Source organism: Panthera leo, chromosome B3 (assembly GCF_018350215.1).
Source record: "Panthera leo isolate Ple1 chromosome B3, P.leo_Ple1_pat1.1, whole genome shotgun sequence".
Taxonomy (NCBI): Eukaryota; Metazoa; Chordata; class Mammalia; order Carnivora; family Felidae; genus Panthera; species Panthera leo.
Genome location: NC_056684.1, coordinates 110212717 through 110232570, shown reverse-complemented (window position 1 = coordinate 110232570; position 19854 = coordinate 110212717). Strand labels below are relative to the sequence as shown.

Sequence of the window (19854 nt, the reverse complement as noted above, 5' to 3'; positions counted from 1 at the left end):
TGGCTTTAAAGTTACACACTTCAGACTTACAATGCTACCTCTTACCACTTTCTTTCTATCTATCCTGAAAGAGTAACCCAGCTCCAGCAGGAGATCTGTTGGTTTCTTTTCCATTATGAATTGGCTCAGTTTACTATTTCGATCCTGTACTGCAGGTAAGGACTAGCTGCAGGTATAGGACATTGGGCGGATCAAAGGGGGAAACCTAGGCACAGGATCAGCATTAACCTGGGAAGGTCAGTGCAAACTGTGAGTGTGCCCTTCAGCACTCTCCCTCCCTTGTCAGCAAAGCTCCTTCTTTAATATGCAGGAAGTCATAAGGAAGCATTTGATAATTCATCTTGAAGCAGAAATAAGCAACCTCATTTTCCAAGTCTAAAGGGTTCAATCGCATTTTAAGGGGGGAATTCTTTACTCAGAAACAACCAATTCCTTGAGTTTCAGGCATAAGCTGCAGGCCTGTCAAGATGATCAGGGAAGGTCGGAGCCTCTGTCCCTACCCCCTAACCCCCTACTGTTGGCCGGACTGAGTTAATCTGTGAAAGGTACCCAATGAATGTCAGTTGTGATGATACATTAGCACTACACAGACTATCGATTAGGCCTGTCCTGGATTCAGTCAAGGTCATACTGCCCCTGGGAAACTGATGAGAACTGTTACTCATCACAAGTAGTCATGGCTTCACCCTTGAAAGGACACCAGGATGATCCACAGCAAGAGGATTAATCCTAACAGGCCCGACGCCAGCTTGCTCGTCAGCCATGGACTCTGCTCAGCTGGCACTTGCTTGATAGCTTCAGTGATCAATTTCAGACGAGAAGCACAGATGAACCACCCCCCACTCTGCCTGCAGCACTCACTTACCGTCCCCACCAAGGGGTACAGAAAACCGGCCCCGACGCTGGCACGGATGTCACGGATGGGCAGGACGAAGCCTGTGGGCACGCCCTTCTGCTCTGGGTTGTGAGACAAGGACAAGTGTGTTTTGGCCATGCAGATGGGCAGGTTCCCAAAGCCCTGGGGAGAGAAAGAAACAAAGCAGGACAAATGAAAGGTTGACAACAAAGCACATCTGGGCATCGTGATGATACGGATTCTTCAATTTACTTAAAACGTCTAATTCCTGGGGCACCTGGGTGGTTTAGTCGATTAAGCCTCTGACTTCAGCTCAGGCCATATTCTCGTGGTTCATGAGTTCAAGCCTCATGTGGGGCTCTGTGCTCACAGCCCAGCTCCTGAAGCCTGCCTCAAATTCTGTCTCCCTCTCTTTCTGTCCCTCCCCTGCTCGTACTCTGTCTCTCTCTCTCAAAAATAAATATTAAAAAAATAAAAAAAACAATAAAACATCTAATTTCCTTTACATACACCTCTACCTCACTGACCTCAAGCTCTGTATTCTAGACCCCCCCCACCCCCCAAAAAAAGAATCACTGTTGGGTGAGGGAGGTAAACATCCACAACCATATTCCAAAAGTGAGCATTTTATTTTCGTCCATACAACCTATTAAAAATGATAGTTTGGAGCAGATGTGAGGACACAACTGAAGGTAGGCTCTCAGTATTTGAGGAAGACACTTCCTATTTCTCCATGGCTTTTCTACGCGTTCATATACCACCTCTGGGTAGATAAAGAACTGGACCACCTAATCCAAGCTCAGTATCCAGAGGGGAGAAGACTGTCACCCAGAGAAGTGAGGCAGTGGGTGCCCAGCAGGGTGGGGAGAACTCAGGGGCTCTGACACCCAGGCTGCTCTGTAAAGAGTTAAAAGAACCAACCAACCAAACACCCACCTGTTTTGTGTAAACGTCAGCTTTGTGTTGAGCTTCGGGGAGCAATTCAATGTCATCGGCCCCGTAGATCTTCTGCGCAATGATCCTGATTTTATCCTCAACTGGAAGCTAATGCACAGGAAAGAGGGGGAGATGCCATGACTGGACACACATGATGATGCTGAACTGGGCCACAGTCTAGGTCCGAGTTCCCACAAGGGCGAGAAGATGCTTTCACATACACATACAGATACACAAATAGTTTGAGGTGCATGTGGGTTACAAACATTTTCTTTTTTAATATCAAGCTCCAGATTTTATACGTGGAAAACGTCCCACAGAGGTAAAGTTACTGTGTGTGTGTGTGTGTGTGTGTGTGCGCACGCACACGTGTGTTATGTGTATTCAGGACCTCCCTAGGTACGTCATAAACAATACTGCTGACTACCCAAGAATAATTATTTCTTCATAAATACAAAGTAGTGTTCTAATATTGCAGATCAGACTCATGTCAAACCAGACCTGGGATACTCCTGACGAAAGACAACCAGCATCCATCCAACAACTCCCAGTTTGTTATGTGAGAGGCAGATGCTATTTTTAACATAAGGCAGTGACTGCAAACCACTGTTGCTTAGAAATAGCCATAAAAACAAAATCACCTACGTATTAAAAAAACACCCCAGTGACTTACACGACAACATGCACCGGGCGTGCTGCAGAAGGCCATGACTTGTGTGGCACCTGAAACGAACAGTGCCAGGCACGGAGGCCAGTGGTCTCTCACCCAGTGAGAGCCTCCCCCTCCACGGGGCTGCTCCGCTGGGGAATGAAATGCAAACCGCGTTAAGGAGAGACTGACTAGAGGAAATGGGAAGGAAAGCTCCTTGGATGAGCAAAGTACTAAAATTAGGCAATAACCTGACTATGCTCCCTGGCAACTAAGGCTAACAGGACACATCGGGCGAATGTTGTTTTCTGAAAGGAGCAATAATCTATAAAGATAAAAATTTCCTTTGGAGCTACACAGTGCCAATTTAAGGAGAGGCTTTATATAATGGACAAAAATAAGAGGACTATTCAATCACGGTTGTATACAGACGCGACAGAGATCGCTTTCCCATGTGTCTTATCATTGGAGCTTTATAAATGCTGAGGCACATTCAGAGCTTCTGAAGTGAAAGTACTTTCATTGAGGGGTGACTGAAGGCTAACAGATGCTAAATAAGACAAAAAGCGGCAGATTCCAGTTTATCAGAACAGAGAAAATTCCAAGTAGAAACGAGTGATAAAGTCTTTATCACTCAACTTCTGGGCCTCCTGCTGATCTTCAAGGACTGGGGGTTCCTAACTCAGGTACTAAGGATGGAGCTTAGAGAGAGGCCCTATAAATGCTTTCTTTGCATGTGTGTACAGATTGGCATTTACGGCATTTCCTGAAAATATGATTGGTTGAACAGATTTTCAAACCAGTCTATAAAACTAAAGCCTAATGGGAAAATGTCAATGTCAATAGGACAATGTCAATGAAATGTCAGTGTATTTTATCTGCAAAGGGCAAACAGAAACAAGAGAATGTTAAAAACCCAAGAATACTTGGGTTTCTTCCCTCTACCTTTTTATGGCTATTTTTGAAAGTCTATGACTATATTTTAAAAACCAAGCCAGAACCAGCCTGGAAAATACAAGCAGAATTAACTACCACATCCATCCCATGTTCCTAACAAAGTTTCCAGGTGTCGTGAGCATGCTGCTTAATGTCTAATCACATCCTGAAATACACGGACAGACAGCTGAAAACAAAACACAACCCTACTATAAGAACAACGTTTCCCTGAACTCACTTTATCGCATCACAGAATAAGCAGTTACTCAGTGATGAAAAGAATACTAAAACCTGCCGGGATGCTTTGGCTTTGCACTAGAGCTTCTCTGCACGTGAGGCAGCCCCAAACCAGGAGGTGAGCTTGGGAGCACGCAGCTTTCCCCTGGTACTGGGAAGTGGTCAAAAAGCTTTTCTGAGCATGATGGAGCTCCCTGCCGATTTGCAACAACATGGCTGGTGCCTTGGGTTAAAGGCTGTAGTGAATTACACTACTGGTTCTACATTTAACCCTTTCTCCTGACAGCAGAGAGAAGGTACCATGAGCCTTCCCAAAAGTTAGCCCGGGAGCCAACCTCCCAGAGTGTTCTTGCCTGGACCTGCTCCTCTGTAAATAAGCAGAAACATGCACTGGTAAGAAAGCTGTCTAGGGTTGAAAGCCCAGGCTGTGGTTGTGTAACTCACCTACGTGGGAATCAAACTCACAAGGCTAAAGACGCTAAACACGGGCTCTAAAGAGAGGCAGCCACACAGAAACCTCACTGTGCTTTTTTTTCCTTTTTGTTTTTGTTTTGTCTTATAGCAAGTAACCCACCTTGAGGTCATAGAGGAGCTGGAAGCTGCTGGGTGCCTGAGCTGCTCTCTGGACGGCCTGAGCTAGGGCTAAGGCGCCCTTGCCCCCTTCTGCCCAGTGAGTGCATTTCACAGCATCGAAAGCCCCGTGTTCTTTGGCGAGGCGGCTGACGAGGTCCAGCTCAGCTTCCGTATCTGTCCTGTAAAGGTAGCGCTTCGTGTTAAAGCATTGATGACAGTTAGGACAAACTCTTTTGAGCTACTCACCGATAAATGGCAACTAATCAAGTAATACTGACTGGGTTTGAATCCCGGCTCCATCAGTTACCATCTGGGTGAACTCCTGGCTAGTTATTTAATCCTTATGTGCTTTGGTTTCCATGTGGTACAATGGGACTAATCATAGCACTTATTTCATTGGGATGTCATCAGGCTTATTTGACAAACACATGCAAAATACTTAGAACATTCCAGGCACATCACAGGAATCAATAAATACTAGCTTTTTAAAAACGTTTCCTCCCATTCTGTTGTGGTTAGGCCATTATAACAAGACCAAAGCTAGCACTACAATACCTACACAGCCTACACAAGTTGCCTCTTGCACGAACACTTCTAGCTCAATACAGTCGACTCTTTGTCAAGATAATGTCCCACCAGACCTCCTAAAATAATAGAACTCTGTAGGGCTATGACCTTCTGTTAGCACAAAAGGCCTCTAGAGAGCACAAAGAACATTTAACTTCAGGCCTATGTGTCACCCACTTCACCCAGTAGAGAAGGGGACCCATGGGAGCCAAAGCTGACCCTGGACCTTCAGTGGCAGGAGTGATGAGTTTGCTGTGGCGTCTGTGGTGTAGCTCACACCACAGGCTCTCATTATTGGCTGCTAGAACACAGGCTTAATAACCAATACCAGTAGCTGGAGAACAAAACAAAGCTAAAAGCAGTGCTACACAGTCAGCTCCAGGAGATGTTTTCTGACCATTTTCCACAGTCCCGTTGACTCCTACTCTTTGTACTTACTTGAATGCATTCACAGCCACTACCACTGGAACTCCAAACATTCTGGCATTTTCAATTTGTTTCTTTAAGTTACTGAAGCCTTTTTCAACCAGCTCCAGGTTCTGTAATAACAACAGGAAAGGTCCATGAGGTCAGCTGCAGGTTCTTCTTAAAAGAACTCCTTGAACCAGCAGCCAGCCACTTAGTCAGAACAAGCCAAGGGCAGATCTGCTGATGCATTTCGCACACCGTGGTGAGGGGGCGCTAGGGAGCCATAACCCTGGGCCAGCCTGTAACACTGGAGTGGCGTCAGGCTCGTCTCCTGGCTCTCTTGAAAGCATGAGAGTGGGCATAGCTGCTGTCATCACATCACATCTTAATAGCATATTTGCTGTTTGCAGAGAATCAGTTGCTCTTAAGTAAATTTTATTTATAGCCTTGTGTTTATAGATGTCATGTACTCATGTGGTACAATGGTACAAACTCTACTCAGCATCTTGCACAGGAGACAGAGCCTAGCACAGTGCCTGGGGTTCATTACACAGCCACCGCACGTGCCGTCAGAAAACACGAAGTGATCAGTGAGGCTTTCAAAGGTTCTAATGAGCTCAACCGTGTACCTTCACTCGGGACAAAGAAGATAGATGCCACCTTTAATAACCAAATACTATGACGTTTAAAGGAAAGTCATTAAGGAGACATACCTTTAAATATGTTAAATGTTAATGGCAGCTCTACTTGCAGCCTTGGAAAACTGCAAACACAAACCTCCTTCGATGGGGGACTGTGCCAGTGAGTTATGACATACACCCTCTATTAAATACCATGCAGATGCCATGAAAAGTGAGATAATCTGCATTAACGTGGAAACTGTCAAAGATGTACTAAAGTGTGCCAAAGTTATAAAACTATGGACAGCTTCATTAATTCCACTTCTGGACAAATACAAAAAATACATGTATATATTCATGAAATGTTTTAAATGTTGAAAAATATATACCAAACTGTTCAGGGGACTCATATTTGTGTATTATATCCTTACATTGCTTAACTTTCTTTTACAAAAAGGATGCTACCATTATAAGCTTAAAATACATTAGATATCTTTAAGATAAAAATGTAATAGTTTTACGTAAAAATACATACACTGGCTCATGAGCAAACCCAGCAGTAATAGCCCTTGGTTTGTGGATTCAATGAAAGAGCAGAAAAAGGGGGCAAGATAAAGGTAGAAAACAATTACGGTTATAAACATGACTTAGGCTTTTTTCTCCTTTAATAGTTGAAAACTAAAATTAGGATTGAGTTGATATTCTAAAGAGCACTGCTAATTCTTTACCTCTAGTCACATGGAAACCAATTAATATGTAAGACTGATTGAGAACAGTTTTTGAAAAGTAGAATTTCGTAAATGAAGACACCAGCTGGGCCAGTGAGGGGCAGTCACTCTAATTAGACACAGGAAAGGCTGTGGGGTGGCAGGAGGGCCAGAACTGTGAATTCCCCTCCTACGCGTGAATCAGACAAATGACCATAAAAGGCAAATCATAACTCAGAAGACAGGCAGACTCAAGGCACTAACAATTCTCTTCTAGCTGCTTCTGAAATACTTCATTTAGGGCTTGAACAGTGGCACTCGATTGCTTGACAACTTCAAAAGCCTCCACAAAAGGCAGAAGAATTGAATTCACAGTGGCAGCGGCTGACCTTCCCGTCTCATGCGAGGGTCTGTCTCTCACAGAACCACCCCAACAGCCTCCAGGGATTTGGGCAGTAAATGATATAAAGAGGAAAAGGCTCAAGGTCACAGTTCTTCTTTGAGCTCCTCCTTGACAGCCAGAGACCAAATCAGCTTAGGGAAACTTTACCTAGAAAAATATAACCAGGATCCCGACTGCATAGTGCCCCTTTAAGGTGGATTTAAATCCGCAGAGGAAGAGACATTTCACAAAAAGTCCCTACTTGTTCCAGACTCAGATGGCATTTGGTAAGGAAGCAGCCGATGCGTTAAGGCAGTGGAAAGAAACGTCATTAGTCTATAGGGCAGGGTTTCTCCGCCTCACCACCTCTGACATTTGGGGCCAAATGATTCTTTGCCGTGGGGCTGACCTGTGCACCACATGGTGTTTAGAGGCAGCCTTGGCCTTTACTCAGTGCCAGCAGCACTTTCTACCTGAAGTGGAAACAACCAAAAATAGGTCTCTAGACATTGCCAAATGTCCCCCGGGGGGCAAAACTGCTCCCGATGGAGAACCAACCACTGGTTTCACTAGAAGCACTTCTTCCCTACTTTATTCGATAAGATTCTTCAGCACACAGCAGGCCTCTTAGTGCCCCTGTCCACAGGAGCCATACCCACCCCCCTCATTTCCAAACAGGCTGAGAGACGCTGATTCTGCGTACTCTCTAGGACAAGTGGTTAGAAATGACTGAAGTTACCTCCTCTATGTAAGCCTTGGGAAGAGGCAGTCCAGCAGTAACCTGAAAGGAAAGCAGGCAAAGTCAGAGGCATTTTCTACTTACAATCCGGTTTTAGCTTAAAATGATGCCTTGCCATGTGTAAAAGGCCAGAAGCTGCATACTGGCGGGAGGGGTAGTTTACAGCAGGATAAGGTTGTTTCCTGTCCAAGGGATTTAGGGCATATGACCAACAACAAAAATGTCTGGTTTGAGCATTGTGGGAAACCTCTATGGCCTGAATGAGGGACGTGAGGGCAGATCTGTGAAGGCGGTATGGAAAGGGATGTGTTCTAGGCAAGGGGCATAACCTCAGTGAGCAAAGCACACAGCAGTGGGGGCGGAAGTAAAGGTGCACGTATGGAAAAAGGCAGTGGTCAGAAAGGCCACCCTGAATGTCCCCCAGAGAAGTCTATGACAGGCCCTGCAATGGGCTCCTGACCTGGCCCACGGAGCCAACGCGCAAGTTTGTGGGGCTGAACTAGGGAGCATGAGCAATAAAACAGGAGGGACACAGCCCAGGATTTTCTCCCTCCATCAGAGTATATTTCAAGGTGTCAGAATACTTAAGTGGTGAGTTCACTGTCACGGAGGTGGCCGGTGGCTTGGCTTCTGCCGCATCCACAGGGACGAGCACTGAGGTAAAGGTGCTCATCCCAGGGACTCCACTGTGGACAATGGGCGTGCCTTACAAGGCTTCAGCCACCCAGTGTGGTCCACTCCCATTCCTCTGTCTCCAAAGGGGGCCAGAGAGGTGGGGCGGCAAGCAGGGACCTGAGCCGCCGTGTTCTGGGGCTGACATGTAGCTCCATGAGGGACTGTGAGCAGCATGTCTGGCTCCTTGACAGAAGTGAGGCTACGTACGAGGCTCTCCTCTCACTGTTGCCTGAGTTAAGTGTCTGGCATTATGTTTCAGACCGTGAGGGCAGGAGGAAAGAAGGTGCAATGGTGTGAGGGGCGCAAGAGGAAAACATGTTGGTTATAACTGGGAAAAGGAGTCCAACCTACATTCGTGGGCTAGGAGTGCTTTTGGTACCTGGGGGACCAGTGACACTGGAGAGGTGTCCTGGGGTTGCGTTATGGCAGTGGTTCTCACAGAGTGGTCTGGGGACCGAATCCTTTCACAGGGCCATGAGGTCACGACTATTTCCATAGTAACTCTAAAATATCACGGCCCTTTTCACGCTCATTCTCTCACTGAGTGTACAATGGACTTTTGCAAAGAATACGTGACATGTGCTAACACAACTGATTCCGTGCAGAACATGAAAATCCAGTAGTTTTCAATTAGGTCAGATACTGAAGAGACCTGAAAACTGTACGATTCTTACATTTTGTTTGGGGAAATGTAAGAACTTTTCATGAAAAAAAAATTGTTTTTGTTAAAATGTAACTCATCTTCAATTCCCAATATAGTCAATACCGATATAACTACCGAAACAAAAGTTCTTTCAGCGCCTCAAGAATTTTAAATGTAAAGAAGTTCTGAGACTAAAATGCTTGAGAACTGCTGTATGATAGCTACACGAAGAACACTGATTTTAGGGGCGCCCGGGGCGGCGGGGGGGGGGGGCTCAGTCAGTTAAGCGTCTGACTTCAGCTCAGGCCATGATCTCCCAGTTCGTGGATTTGAGCCCCGCGGCAGGCTCTGTGCTGACAGCCTGGAGCCTGCTACGGATTCTGTGTCGCCCTCTCTCTGCCTCTCCCCCACCCACACTCTGTCTCTCTCAAAAGGAATAAACATTTAAACAAACAAACAAACAAACAAACAAACAAAAGAAACACCGACTTTAAGAGAGGGGGCTCTTATTTCTCAAGTTGTAAGACCAGCTTCTAGAATTTAAGAAGGCTAGGAATTTAATACTTCTTCAAGTAATTTCTGAAAACTAGCACACTGTCTTCATGTACGTGTGCTAAAGAAAAGGTATTAAAATAATAGGATAAAAAAGTGTAATTTCTAACCAGTAGGAATTCAGGAACACACAAAGTTCAGGTTGGAGTTGAAGATAAGCTAGTCCTAACCTAGTTTCTCTCTGTTACCCGGAGGCAGTCCAGGGCAGACCTACCTTTCTCCTCCCCTTCTCTCCTATTCCGTGCTAGTCCCACCCAGCATGAGCCTTTCAAGAAGGCCCTGACCTCTGTCTCAGCTTAATGGTTTGCTTGGCTGGCTGCCAGCGTCACCATTTAGAGGGAAAATGGGACTCATTTAAAAACAGTCTAAACATAAAGGGGCTTTTTGTGGATATAGCCAAGCCCATGTCCTTGGAGGGGCTTAGATATTATCAGATGGCTCCCTCAGAAGACAGGCCACGAAGCCCATTTCCACCATCTGTAAATGCCAAGAGCCGCCAGTGCCTGTGAGTGATAAGGCGGCCAGTACGAGAGCCGTCTGAACACCTCTTGCTTTGGGCACCTCTTAGTCATGAGAATATGAGCAGCTTCATGAAGAAACAGGCACAGGTCATCCCAAGTTCCTCCTAGCCTTCAGAACATTCCTGACAATCAGATCCTTCCAACTCTTGGTCCTCACCGTCGGGCCGCCCCCGTGCATTTTAAGAGCCCTGACAGTGGCAACAAGCACCACCACGTGAGGGCGGAGACCAGAATACCGGCATTTGATGTTAAAAAATTTTTCCATTCCAATGTCGGCTCCAAATCCTGCTTCAGTCACTGTAAGTAAGGAGAAAAGCAACTGTAAAAAGGCCATCCCGACTCCTTTGATATTAAAAGGAAAACAGTTGATCCACCGATTTTGCAAAAATACTCACCCACAAACCCTTCAGGGCCAACAAGCTTGAGTGCGATCCGGTCTGCAATGATAGAGGAATTCCCATGTGCAATGTTGGCAAACGGTCCAGCATGAACAAATACCGGAGTGCCCTATGGAAATCAAGACATCGTGAGCAGTGCTGCCAACATGGTCAAGGGGACGAAAGTCAGTTGGAATCCGAAAGATAAAGACTTCCCAGAAGAAAAATACAAAGCCCCCTCTTTTCTATTTCAGCAGCATCCCAATCACAACAGTGAGGAAGAATGGGAAGAGAGACACGGGCAGGTACAGAACTCCCTGACTCCCCAAGAGAAGTGTGATTTAGAACCGCTCTGCTCTGACACGGAAGACTGGTCTGGGAAGGCGGTGGTCACTCTGCTCACCTCTAACGTCTGCATGAGATTGGGCTTGATTGCATCCTTCATAAGCACTGTCAATGCACCACTCACCCCCTACAAAACAAAGGCATGGAGCATTGCTTCCGACCCGCAAGAAACCCCAACCTTTTCAAACCAAAACTCAACATTCTCAGGTCTTCCTTTTTTTTTTTTTTTTTTTTTTTTTTTTTTTTTTTTTTCAACGTTTTTATTTATTTTTGGGACAGAGAGAGACAGAGCATGAACGGGGGAGGGGCAGAGAGAGAGGGAGACACAGAATCGGAAACAGGCTCCAGGCTCCGAGCCATCAGCCCAGAGCCCGACGCGGGGCTCGAACTCACGGACCGCGAGATCGTGACCTGGCTGAAGTCGGACGCTTAACCGACTGCGCCACCCAGGCGCCCCAGGTCTTCCTTTTTTAGCCACTGTGCACCAATCCGTACTTTCACCTGAGCTGTACCATCCATTTACTTATTTTTTTCTGGATATACTATGAAGTTATCACTTATTTTAAGCAGAGATAACACACAGAATGAAAATGACATTCACGTGGAATTTGTGCAAAACATGGAACTCTGGAAACAAGCATCTCAATCAAGCTCTGTTGCTGACTGATGAGGGGAGTCCATTTTATACTGGTTTATAGCACAGAAATGCTAGCTCTTAGAGAACTGAGTTATTTGTAACTTTGATGTCTGGGCAGAAATGGCTAAAAACCAAATTCAGTGTGTGTTTCCCAAAGCTGAAACTGAAAATTTACCCAGGAGTTCAATACAAACTCTTAAAATCTGGTCTCTCTTTGAAACCATCCAACCATAGTTGAACGAACTGGTAACGAAGTAAGAAAGAGCTATGGATCCCACCCATGTTCAATTTTTGGGAGTTTCCAAGTTTCTGGTTTGGGTGTAAAACTTTATTAAAAAAATTTCTGGGAGGGCACCTGGGTGGCTCAGTCGGTTAAGCATCTGACTTCTGCTCAGGTCATGATCTCATGGTTTCTGAGTTCAAGCCCCGTATCAGGTTCTGTGCTAACAGCACAGAGCCTGGAGCCTGCTTCGGATTCTGTGTCTTCCTCTCTCTCTGTCCCTTCCATTCTCTCTCTCCCTCTCTCTCAAAAATAATAAATAAACCTTAAAAAAAACATTAAGGGGTGCCTGGGTGGCTCAGTCGGATAAAACATCCGACTTCAGCTCAGGTCACGATCCTGCGGTCCATGAGTTTGAGCCCCGCGTCGGGCTCTGGGCTGATGGCTCAGAGCCTGGAGCCTGCTTCCGATTCTGTGTCTCCCTCTCTCTCTGCCCCTCCCGCATTCATGCTCTGTCTCTCTCTGTCTCAAAAATAAATAAACGTTTGGGGCGCCTGGGTGGCGCAGTCGGTTAAGTGCCCGACTTCAGCCAGGTCACGATCTCGCGGTCCGTGAGTTCGAGCCCCGCGTCAGGCTCTGGGCTGATGGCTCAGAGCCTGGAGCCTGCTTCCGATTCTGTGTCTCCCTCTCTCTCTGCCCCTCCCCCGTTCATGCTCTGTCTCTCTCTGTCCCAAAAAAAAAAAAAAAAAAAAAAAAAAAAACGTTGAAAAAAAAAAAATAAACGTTAAAAAAAATTGAAAAAAAATTTAAAAAAAATTTTTTAACGTTTATTTTTGAGAGAGACAGTGTGAGCAGGGGCGGGGGGTGGGGGGCAGAAAGAGAGGGAGACACAGAACCTGAAGCAGGCTCCAGGCTCTGAGCTGTCAGCACGGAGCCCGACACGGGGCTCGAACTCACAAACTGTGAGATCATGACCCGAACCGAAGTCGGACTCTTAACCGACTGAGCCACCCAGCCACCTCTGGGTGTAAACTTTAAAATGATTTTTCTTACACATATTGGCTGTGAAAACAGAAACTTAGTATTTCCCCTTTTCTGAATTCAACTGACAGACTGCTAATCACAGGCTGAACATTTTGGTGTATGTGAACACAAACAGGCTTTCAAAAAATTAATCTGTAAGATTCTCTCATTTCAAACCTCTTATTACCACCCAGTTCAGAAATAACCCTGAAGTGCAGAAGTAGCCTAGTGGGACCATCAGATAAACCACTAATAAGTTGTTCCCAATGTGCTTGTTAGCATGGACATGGCGGTCAGCGAGCCTCGTGACAAGAGGCCTCTCTGCAGGGAGAGGCCAGGTATGGCTCCAAGCTCAGCTACTAAGGACCTCACTGGGACACTGGCTGTTCTCTGAAAACTGAAATTATACATCCGCTTTTAGGAATACTCACAGGTTCAAGGTGTTGCTCAAACCATCGGAAACCTGTGGTCTATGACTGGAGCATACCACCCGTTACTCGCTACGAAGTACTGTTTATAAATTTCGAATTCTCTTACAAGCAGGAAAATCACAGTGAATTCATCAGTAACTGCTGAGATACGCTAACAGACACAGGCGTGTCACTGAGCTTGCAGCAGCCGGGTACCCACCAGATCTTCGGTACTGATGGGCTCCCCCTTCTTGCTGGATGCCACCACCATTTTGCTCAGTCTCTCCCTCATGTCTTCTAGTGAACTGGTGAGAGCCAGGACAGCCATGATTTCACTGGCCACAGAGATATCAAACTGGGCCTGTCGGCAGGGAAAAGACACGACACATAACACTGCGTCCAACCAGAAGACTGGATCGCGAAAGCAATCCCTGTTTGCATCCAAGCCTTAAACAAATACCTTAAAAGGACAGAATGACAAAGTAGTGCACAAAGAACTTAACGAAAATAATTCTCCAAGAGCAAAAATGTGCAATCAATTATTCCAAGACCTTGAGTAGTTAATTTTTAAAAATAAATGCTCCAGTAGGAAAAAAATAAGCTCCGTTGAAGGCAGCCTTCAAGTGGTGATGGTTTCCCTAACCCACAAGGAAACGACACAGAAGCTCTTACATCGAAGAAACATCATAAATGGCCACAAAAAAAGAGGCAGTTTGAATAAATCACGTACGAGGATATTCACTGGGGGCTTCCACCTCCAGGAAAAAATACTGGGGGGAAAACACACAGGTGACACATGGGATTTATTGCGAAACCGTCAGGAGTGCTCGTTACCACACACCTACTCACTTCCATTTTAAAAAGGAGAAGGCAGAACAACACCTGGCAGGATCAATCGTACGGGAGAGGACGGAGGAGGACAGAAGCAGCAAGGATCTGGGTCACAAGAACGAATTTACTGAGAAATGAACAAATAGCTACCGTCCGTGTGTGCCCTTTCTCTGTTGGAGACTGTCCAATTGTGATCTTCCTCAGGAATCTATCATTGGTGTCCAATACTACAGTAGAAAGAGAAGATACAGAACAGCCTTCAGTACAAGCACAGTAAGTTAACCCAACAGCCTTACAAGTCCAACTCAACGACAGTCTACCAAAATTTGACTTCAAAGCTGATGGCGAAGCTAGAATATGGGTTGAAGTTCAGAAATGATGCTCACAAACTATAAACGAACAGGGAATTATTTTAAAAGAAGGAGGGGTGCCTGGGTGACTCAGTCGGTTGAGCATCCAACTTCAGCTCACGTCATAATCTTGCAATTCACATAGGGCTCTGTGCTGACAGCTCAGAGCCTGGAGCCTGTTTCAGATTCTGTGTCTCCCTTTCTCTCTGACCCTCCCCCGTTCATGCTCTGTCTCTCCCTGTCTCAAAAATAAATAAATGTTTAAAAAAACAAAAATTTTTTTAAATGTTAATTTTTGAGAGAGAGCAGGCAAGCAGGGGAGGGGCAGAGAGAGGGGGAGACAGAGGATCTGAAGCTGACAGCGCAGAGCCCGACATGGGGCTCCAACCCATGACCTGAGCCGAAGCCAGATGCTTATCCAACTGAGCCACCCAGGTGCCCCTTATTTTATTTTTAAAAATATGTATATTTTTAATTTTAGAGAGAGACAATGCAAGCAGGGGAAGAGGGGGGCAGGGAGAGAGAGAGAAAATCTCAAGCAGGCTACACACTCAGTGTGGAGCCCGATGCAGGACTTGATCCCACCGGCCTGGGATGGCGACCTGAGCCAAAATCAAGACTCAGATGCTCAACCAAATGAACCACCCATGCACCCCTAAGAGACTTCATTTTTAAGTGATGCCCCCAATTTGGGACTTGAACTCACAACCCCAGGTCAAGAGTCATATGCTCAACCGACGAAGCTGGCCAAGGCACCCCTAAAGAAGGATATACATTTTTAAAGTTTATTCATTTATTTTTGAGGGGGCCAGTACACAGAGAGAGGGAGACAGTAACTCCCAAGCAGGCTCTAGGCTGTCAGATGCAGGGCTCGGACCCACAAACCACGAGACCATGACTGAGCTGAAATCAAGAGTCGGACATTCAACAAACTGAGCCACCTAGGTGCCCCAAAGAAGGATATTTTTAAAGAAACAGAGTGACTTGGTTTTATTCTGTCTAGAGAATTCAAACAATTAACTACAAATCTGGCATCTATTTTAAAGCCCATTACACGTAAAAAGAAAACCAGAGCTGGCCAGTTTTTTAAAAGGCCAAGGTTATTGTTCTGTGGGGTGTCACTGACCTTACACCATCCTGACACACAAGAGCCACAAATGCAGGGCAAGGCAAATGCTTTCTGAAGCATGCTAGGTACAGGCTTACTCTTTCCTTTAGCACACTTGGAAGAAATAATTTCCATTCTGATGACAGAATACGTATCCAATTGTATACCCCTGGAAAACATGGCAAAGATCAACTAGCTAACTAATCTTAATTCCACCTTCCAGGACTAATTACTGTTAACATTTTGGTGTATTACCAATTTTGTTTTTTGTATGACGTGCCAAACAATAATGAAACACACAATGAACAAGAAACCAGTTCATACTCTAAACGGGTCAAGGGTGGGAGGGAGGGGAGGGTGGGTGATGGGTATTGAGGAGGGCACCTTTTGGGATGAGCACTGGGTGTTGTATGGAAACCAATTTGACAGTAAATTTCATATATTAAAAAAAATAATAATAAATAAGTAAGTAAGTAAATAAATAAATAAATAAATAAACGGGTCAAACAGGAGAGACATTTTTAAGGCCCTTGATTACATGTGAAATTATTTTCCATAAAGACTGTAATAATTTAAACCCCCGGGGTGCCTGCGCAGCTAAGTCGGTTAAGTGTCCGACTTTGGCTAAGGTCATGATCGTGCGATTTGTGAGTTCAAGCCCCAGCTCTGTGCTGACAGCTTGGGGCCTGCAGCCTGCTTCAGAGTCTGTGTCTACCTCTCTCTCTGCCCCCTCTCCCCCTCACGCTCTGTTTCTCTTTCTCAAAAATAAACATTAAAAAAAAAATTTTTTTTTAAATGTAAACCCCAAAAGCAGGGTCTTGCACAATGCATAACAATGCATGTACACACACACACACACACACACACACACATACACACACACCACTTGGTAAGTGAAGGATGTAATGGGCTGTTGGAGCCTACTCTTATTTTCAAAAACTATGTCAAGTTCTTTGTATTTGATTTCTCTCTATAAAATAGCCACTCAATAGGTATGATCCATTTTTTTCCTTGTCTGCTTCTACTTTCTTAGGAAGCATGAATTAGACATAAAGCAAAGGAAAAGGGAATGAGATACTAAATTTTCAAAATGGATCTTTACCTTATTCCTCATAAAATATTATACCATCTGTCAATGAAAGCAAAGGAAAAGGTATACCAATGTGATTTTAGATACTTAAGAAGTCATCTTTAAAATGCCATTAACCTAGAGCACCTGGGTTGCTCAGTTGGTTGGGCGTTTGACTCTTGATTTCGGCTCAGGTCATGATCTCACAGTCTGTGAGTCAGGCCCTGCATCAGTCTCTATGCTGACAGCATGCAGTCTTGTTTGGGCTTCACTGTCTCCCTCTCTCTGCCCCTCCCTGCTCACTCTCTCTGGCTCTCTCTCTCTCTCTCTCAAAATAAATAAATAAGCTTTCAAATAAACATTAAAAAAATAAATTTAAAAGATTTTTAAAAAGGAGTACCTGGGCGGCTCAGTCGGTTAAGTGTCCGACATCAGCTCAGGTCATGATCTCACGGTCCATGAGTTCGAGCCTCTGCATCTGTGCTGACAGTTCAGAGCCTGGAGCCTGCTTTGGATTCTGTGTCTCCCTCTCTCTCTGCCCCTTCCCTCCCCACACTCTGTCTCTCTCTCTCTCTCTCTCTCAAAAATAAACCTTAAAAACAAAATTAAAAAAAATTTTTTTATAACATCTATTTATTTTTGAGAAACAGAGTGAGACAAAGCGTGAGCAGGGGAGGGGCAGAGAGGGAAGGAGACACAGAATCTGAAGCGGGCTCCAGGCTCTGAGCTGTCAGCACAGAGCCTGATTCGGGGCTTGATCCCATAGACTGTGAGATCATGACCTGAGCTGAAGTCGGACGCTCAACCAACTGAGCCACCCAGGTGCCCTGAAAGACAAAATCTTTAAAAATGCCATTAGCTAGCAATAGTTACTAAGTCAATGAAAATCACAAAAACAGTGAATAAACTTGCCACTAGCTGCATTCTGCATGACTGGATAAAAATTTCTTCTTAGCAATGACACAGAATATGTAGATGCACCACATAAATAAAATTTATGTTGGTAAATTTGGTACCAAATAAAATTCTAAGCTACACCAGTTGTGCACAGAGAAAAGCAACCTACCGCCAACTGTTTAAACCTTGAAACCTACCTACTTTGTTACAAGAGTTTAATAAAATGAGGTAAAAATGAGTAGGCAACCTAGAGAGTGACAAGAAAAAGTACATCACGTGTGCCAGACAAGAGTTCTGGGAGTAAAGAATGGCATGATTCAAGAAGTGATTAAACATAATTTCTCTACTTCATGAAACCCAAACTTTTTGCATAAAAAGAAACTTGCAGAATGTTATTTCCAGTTTATGCATGAACTTCCTTATAACTACCCTCACTGCAATCAACACTGAAAAGCCAGCAAAATGTCCAACTAACTCGACGAAAGGAGGATTAATTACAGCTCATAAGGAGAGAGACTGATGGAGGTGGCCAGAAAAACAGGTCAGGCACCATCTTGGTCATGCCTTAACCATGAAAACACCAACACACAAGCTTCCGGACCTTACACTCGAATAACCCCCACAGGCAGGGAGGGACATGCAGCACAATGAAAGCCAACGGGGCGCAGACACTGCACTGGTACCTCTTTGCCAAGTTATGGTTTCTGGATCAATGTCCAATCTTGCAAATCTGTTTATCTCTTCATCGGTCAGTGTGTTAGGGTCAGTCTTTTCAATGCCCAGTCTCTGAAGAGGCAGGAAAATTAAAACATCAGTAAGACAAAACACAAGCATGATAAATTTTTTAAAAATTTATCTCCGGAGGGAGTGCCCTCTAGGAAATATAAACCACGTGATATTCTGAAGGGAAAATTAGAATCCTTAGGCCAAACCTTTATTTCTTACGCTTTCTCACACACACAGGTGTTGTTAACATGTTTATCCCTATAACTGGGCCCCAGAGGCATTTCCCTAAACCTAGCCCGAAATAAGCATAGGGGCACCTGGTTAAGCTTCTGACTTCGGCTCAGGTCATGACCTTACGGTTCATGGGTTTGTGGCCCATGTCAGGCTCTGTGCTGACAGCTCAGACCCTGGAGTCTGCTTCAGATTCTGTGTCTCCCTCTCTCTCTGCCCCTCTCCTGTGTTCTCTCTCTCTCTCTCAAAAAGTAAACATTAAAAAAATTTTTTTTAAAAACACAAAAGCACAATGACCAAAAAGTGCTGTACCTAATTCACCAAGCCCAAGTGTATGAAAGGAAACACAAGGTACAAAAGCTTTCTCAAGCAGACAGTTGAGAACCCCAATTCACATGAAAAATTAGGAAGGGTAAAAATAAGTTATTAATCAGTAAAACTCTGTGTTAATCACCTTCACATGCTTTTTACACAGCACTGCATTTTTTAGTGCCTTCTTACTGTTCCAAAAGGCACAAAAAAAGTTTGTCTCTTCTTCCTCACAGAACTTGGAAATTTTATTTATTTACAGAGTATATGTATACAGGTCGCATCCTGAAATGGAAAGTGAGTATAAAATGTATTCTCCTAAAAAAACAAAAATAAAATAAAATGTGTTCTCCTTTTTTTTCCTTTTCTATTTTTTAATGTTTATTTTTGAGAGAGAGAGAAAGAAAGAGAGAGAGAAACAGGGTGCGAATAGGGGAGGGGCAGAGAGAGAGGCAGACCCAGAATCCGAAGCAGGCTCCAGGCTCTGAGCTGTCAGCACCGAGCATGACATGGGGCTCAAACCCAGGGACCCTGAGATCATGACCTGAGCCGAAGTTGGACACCTAACGGACTGAGCCACCCAGGTACCCCTCCTTTTTTTTTTGCCTAATGTGTGGTAGATCTGAGTGGGCTCCAGCAAGCCCTGTTCTTCCCACAGTTCCTTTTTTTTATACGTATGTGAAGACTTTGTTTTAAAATCTCAGATGTGGGGCGCCTGGGTGGCTTGGTTGGTTGAGCATCCGACTTTGGCTCAGGTCATGATCTCGCAGTCTGTGGGTTCGAGCCCTGTGTCGGGCTCTGTACTGACAGCTCAGAGTGTGGAGCCTGCTTGGGACTCTCCCTCTCTCCATCTCTCTCTGCCCCCTCCCCTGCTCATGCTCTGTCTCTCTCTGTCTCAAAAATAAATATAAACATTAAAAAAAATTTTTTTTAATAAAATAAGTAAAATAAAATCTCAGATGTGTTTTCAGAGCTGGCCCTCACTGGCTCATCATAGGCCTCAGAAGCCTAGTACATGACATTGTTTACAGAAGTTAGCCCAACTCTCAGTCACTCAGCTGAGAATCTGCCACTGACACCCCACTCCGACTGGGCACACGGGGTGTAGACCGTGAGCACACTTTGCCACAGAGAAGGCCTGGGGACCCAGGAGGAGACCGAGGTTCTAGCTCAAACCTGGTGGTGGGGGGGGGGGGGGTGAGAGGCTACTGTGGCCTTGGGCAAGTCCCTTGATTTCAAATCCTAGAGACTTTTAAAGAATCATTTACACATTTAGTCCAGCACCTCCCCACATCTGACAGAAAGTTCCATCAGCAAAGG

General features: G+C 45.0%; 1 protein-coding gene across 2 annotated transcripts in view; it reads right to left on the bottom strand.

Moving 5' to 3' along the window:
• MTHFD1 (methylenetetrahydrofolate dehydrogenase, cyclohydrolase and formyltetrahydrofolate synthetase 1) overlaps window positions 1–19854 on the bottom strand; it is a 68620-nt gene that overhangs the window by 3413 nt on the left and 45353 nt on the right. For both annotated transcript variants that reach the window (XM_042943465.1, XM_042943464.1), the window contains 11 exons: window positions 17952–18054; window positions 13995–14071; window positions 13234–13374; window positions 10782–10850; window positions 10397–10508; window positions 10159–10298; window positions 7611–7652; window positions 5193–5293; window positions 4189–4366; window positions 1793–1900; window positions 866–1018 (listed from right to left, as the gene is read on the bottom strand). In XM_042943465.1, the coding sequence (XP_042799399.1) occupies window positions 866–1018; window positions 1793–1900; window positions 4189–4366; window positions 5193–5293; window positions 7611–7652; window positions 10159–10298; window positions 10397–10508; window positions 10782–10850; window positions 13234–13374; window positions 13995–14071; window positions 17952–18054 (1224 nt within the window). The remainder of the gene's footprint in view (window positions 1–865; window positions 1019–1792; window positions 1901–4188; window positions 4367–5192; window positions 5294–7610; window positions 7653–10158; window positions 10299–10396; window positions 10509–10781; window positions 10851–13233; window positions 13375–13994; window positions 14072–17951; window positions 18055–19854) is intronic.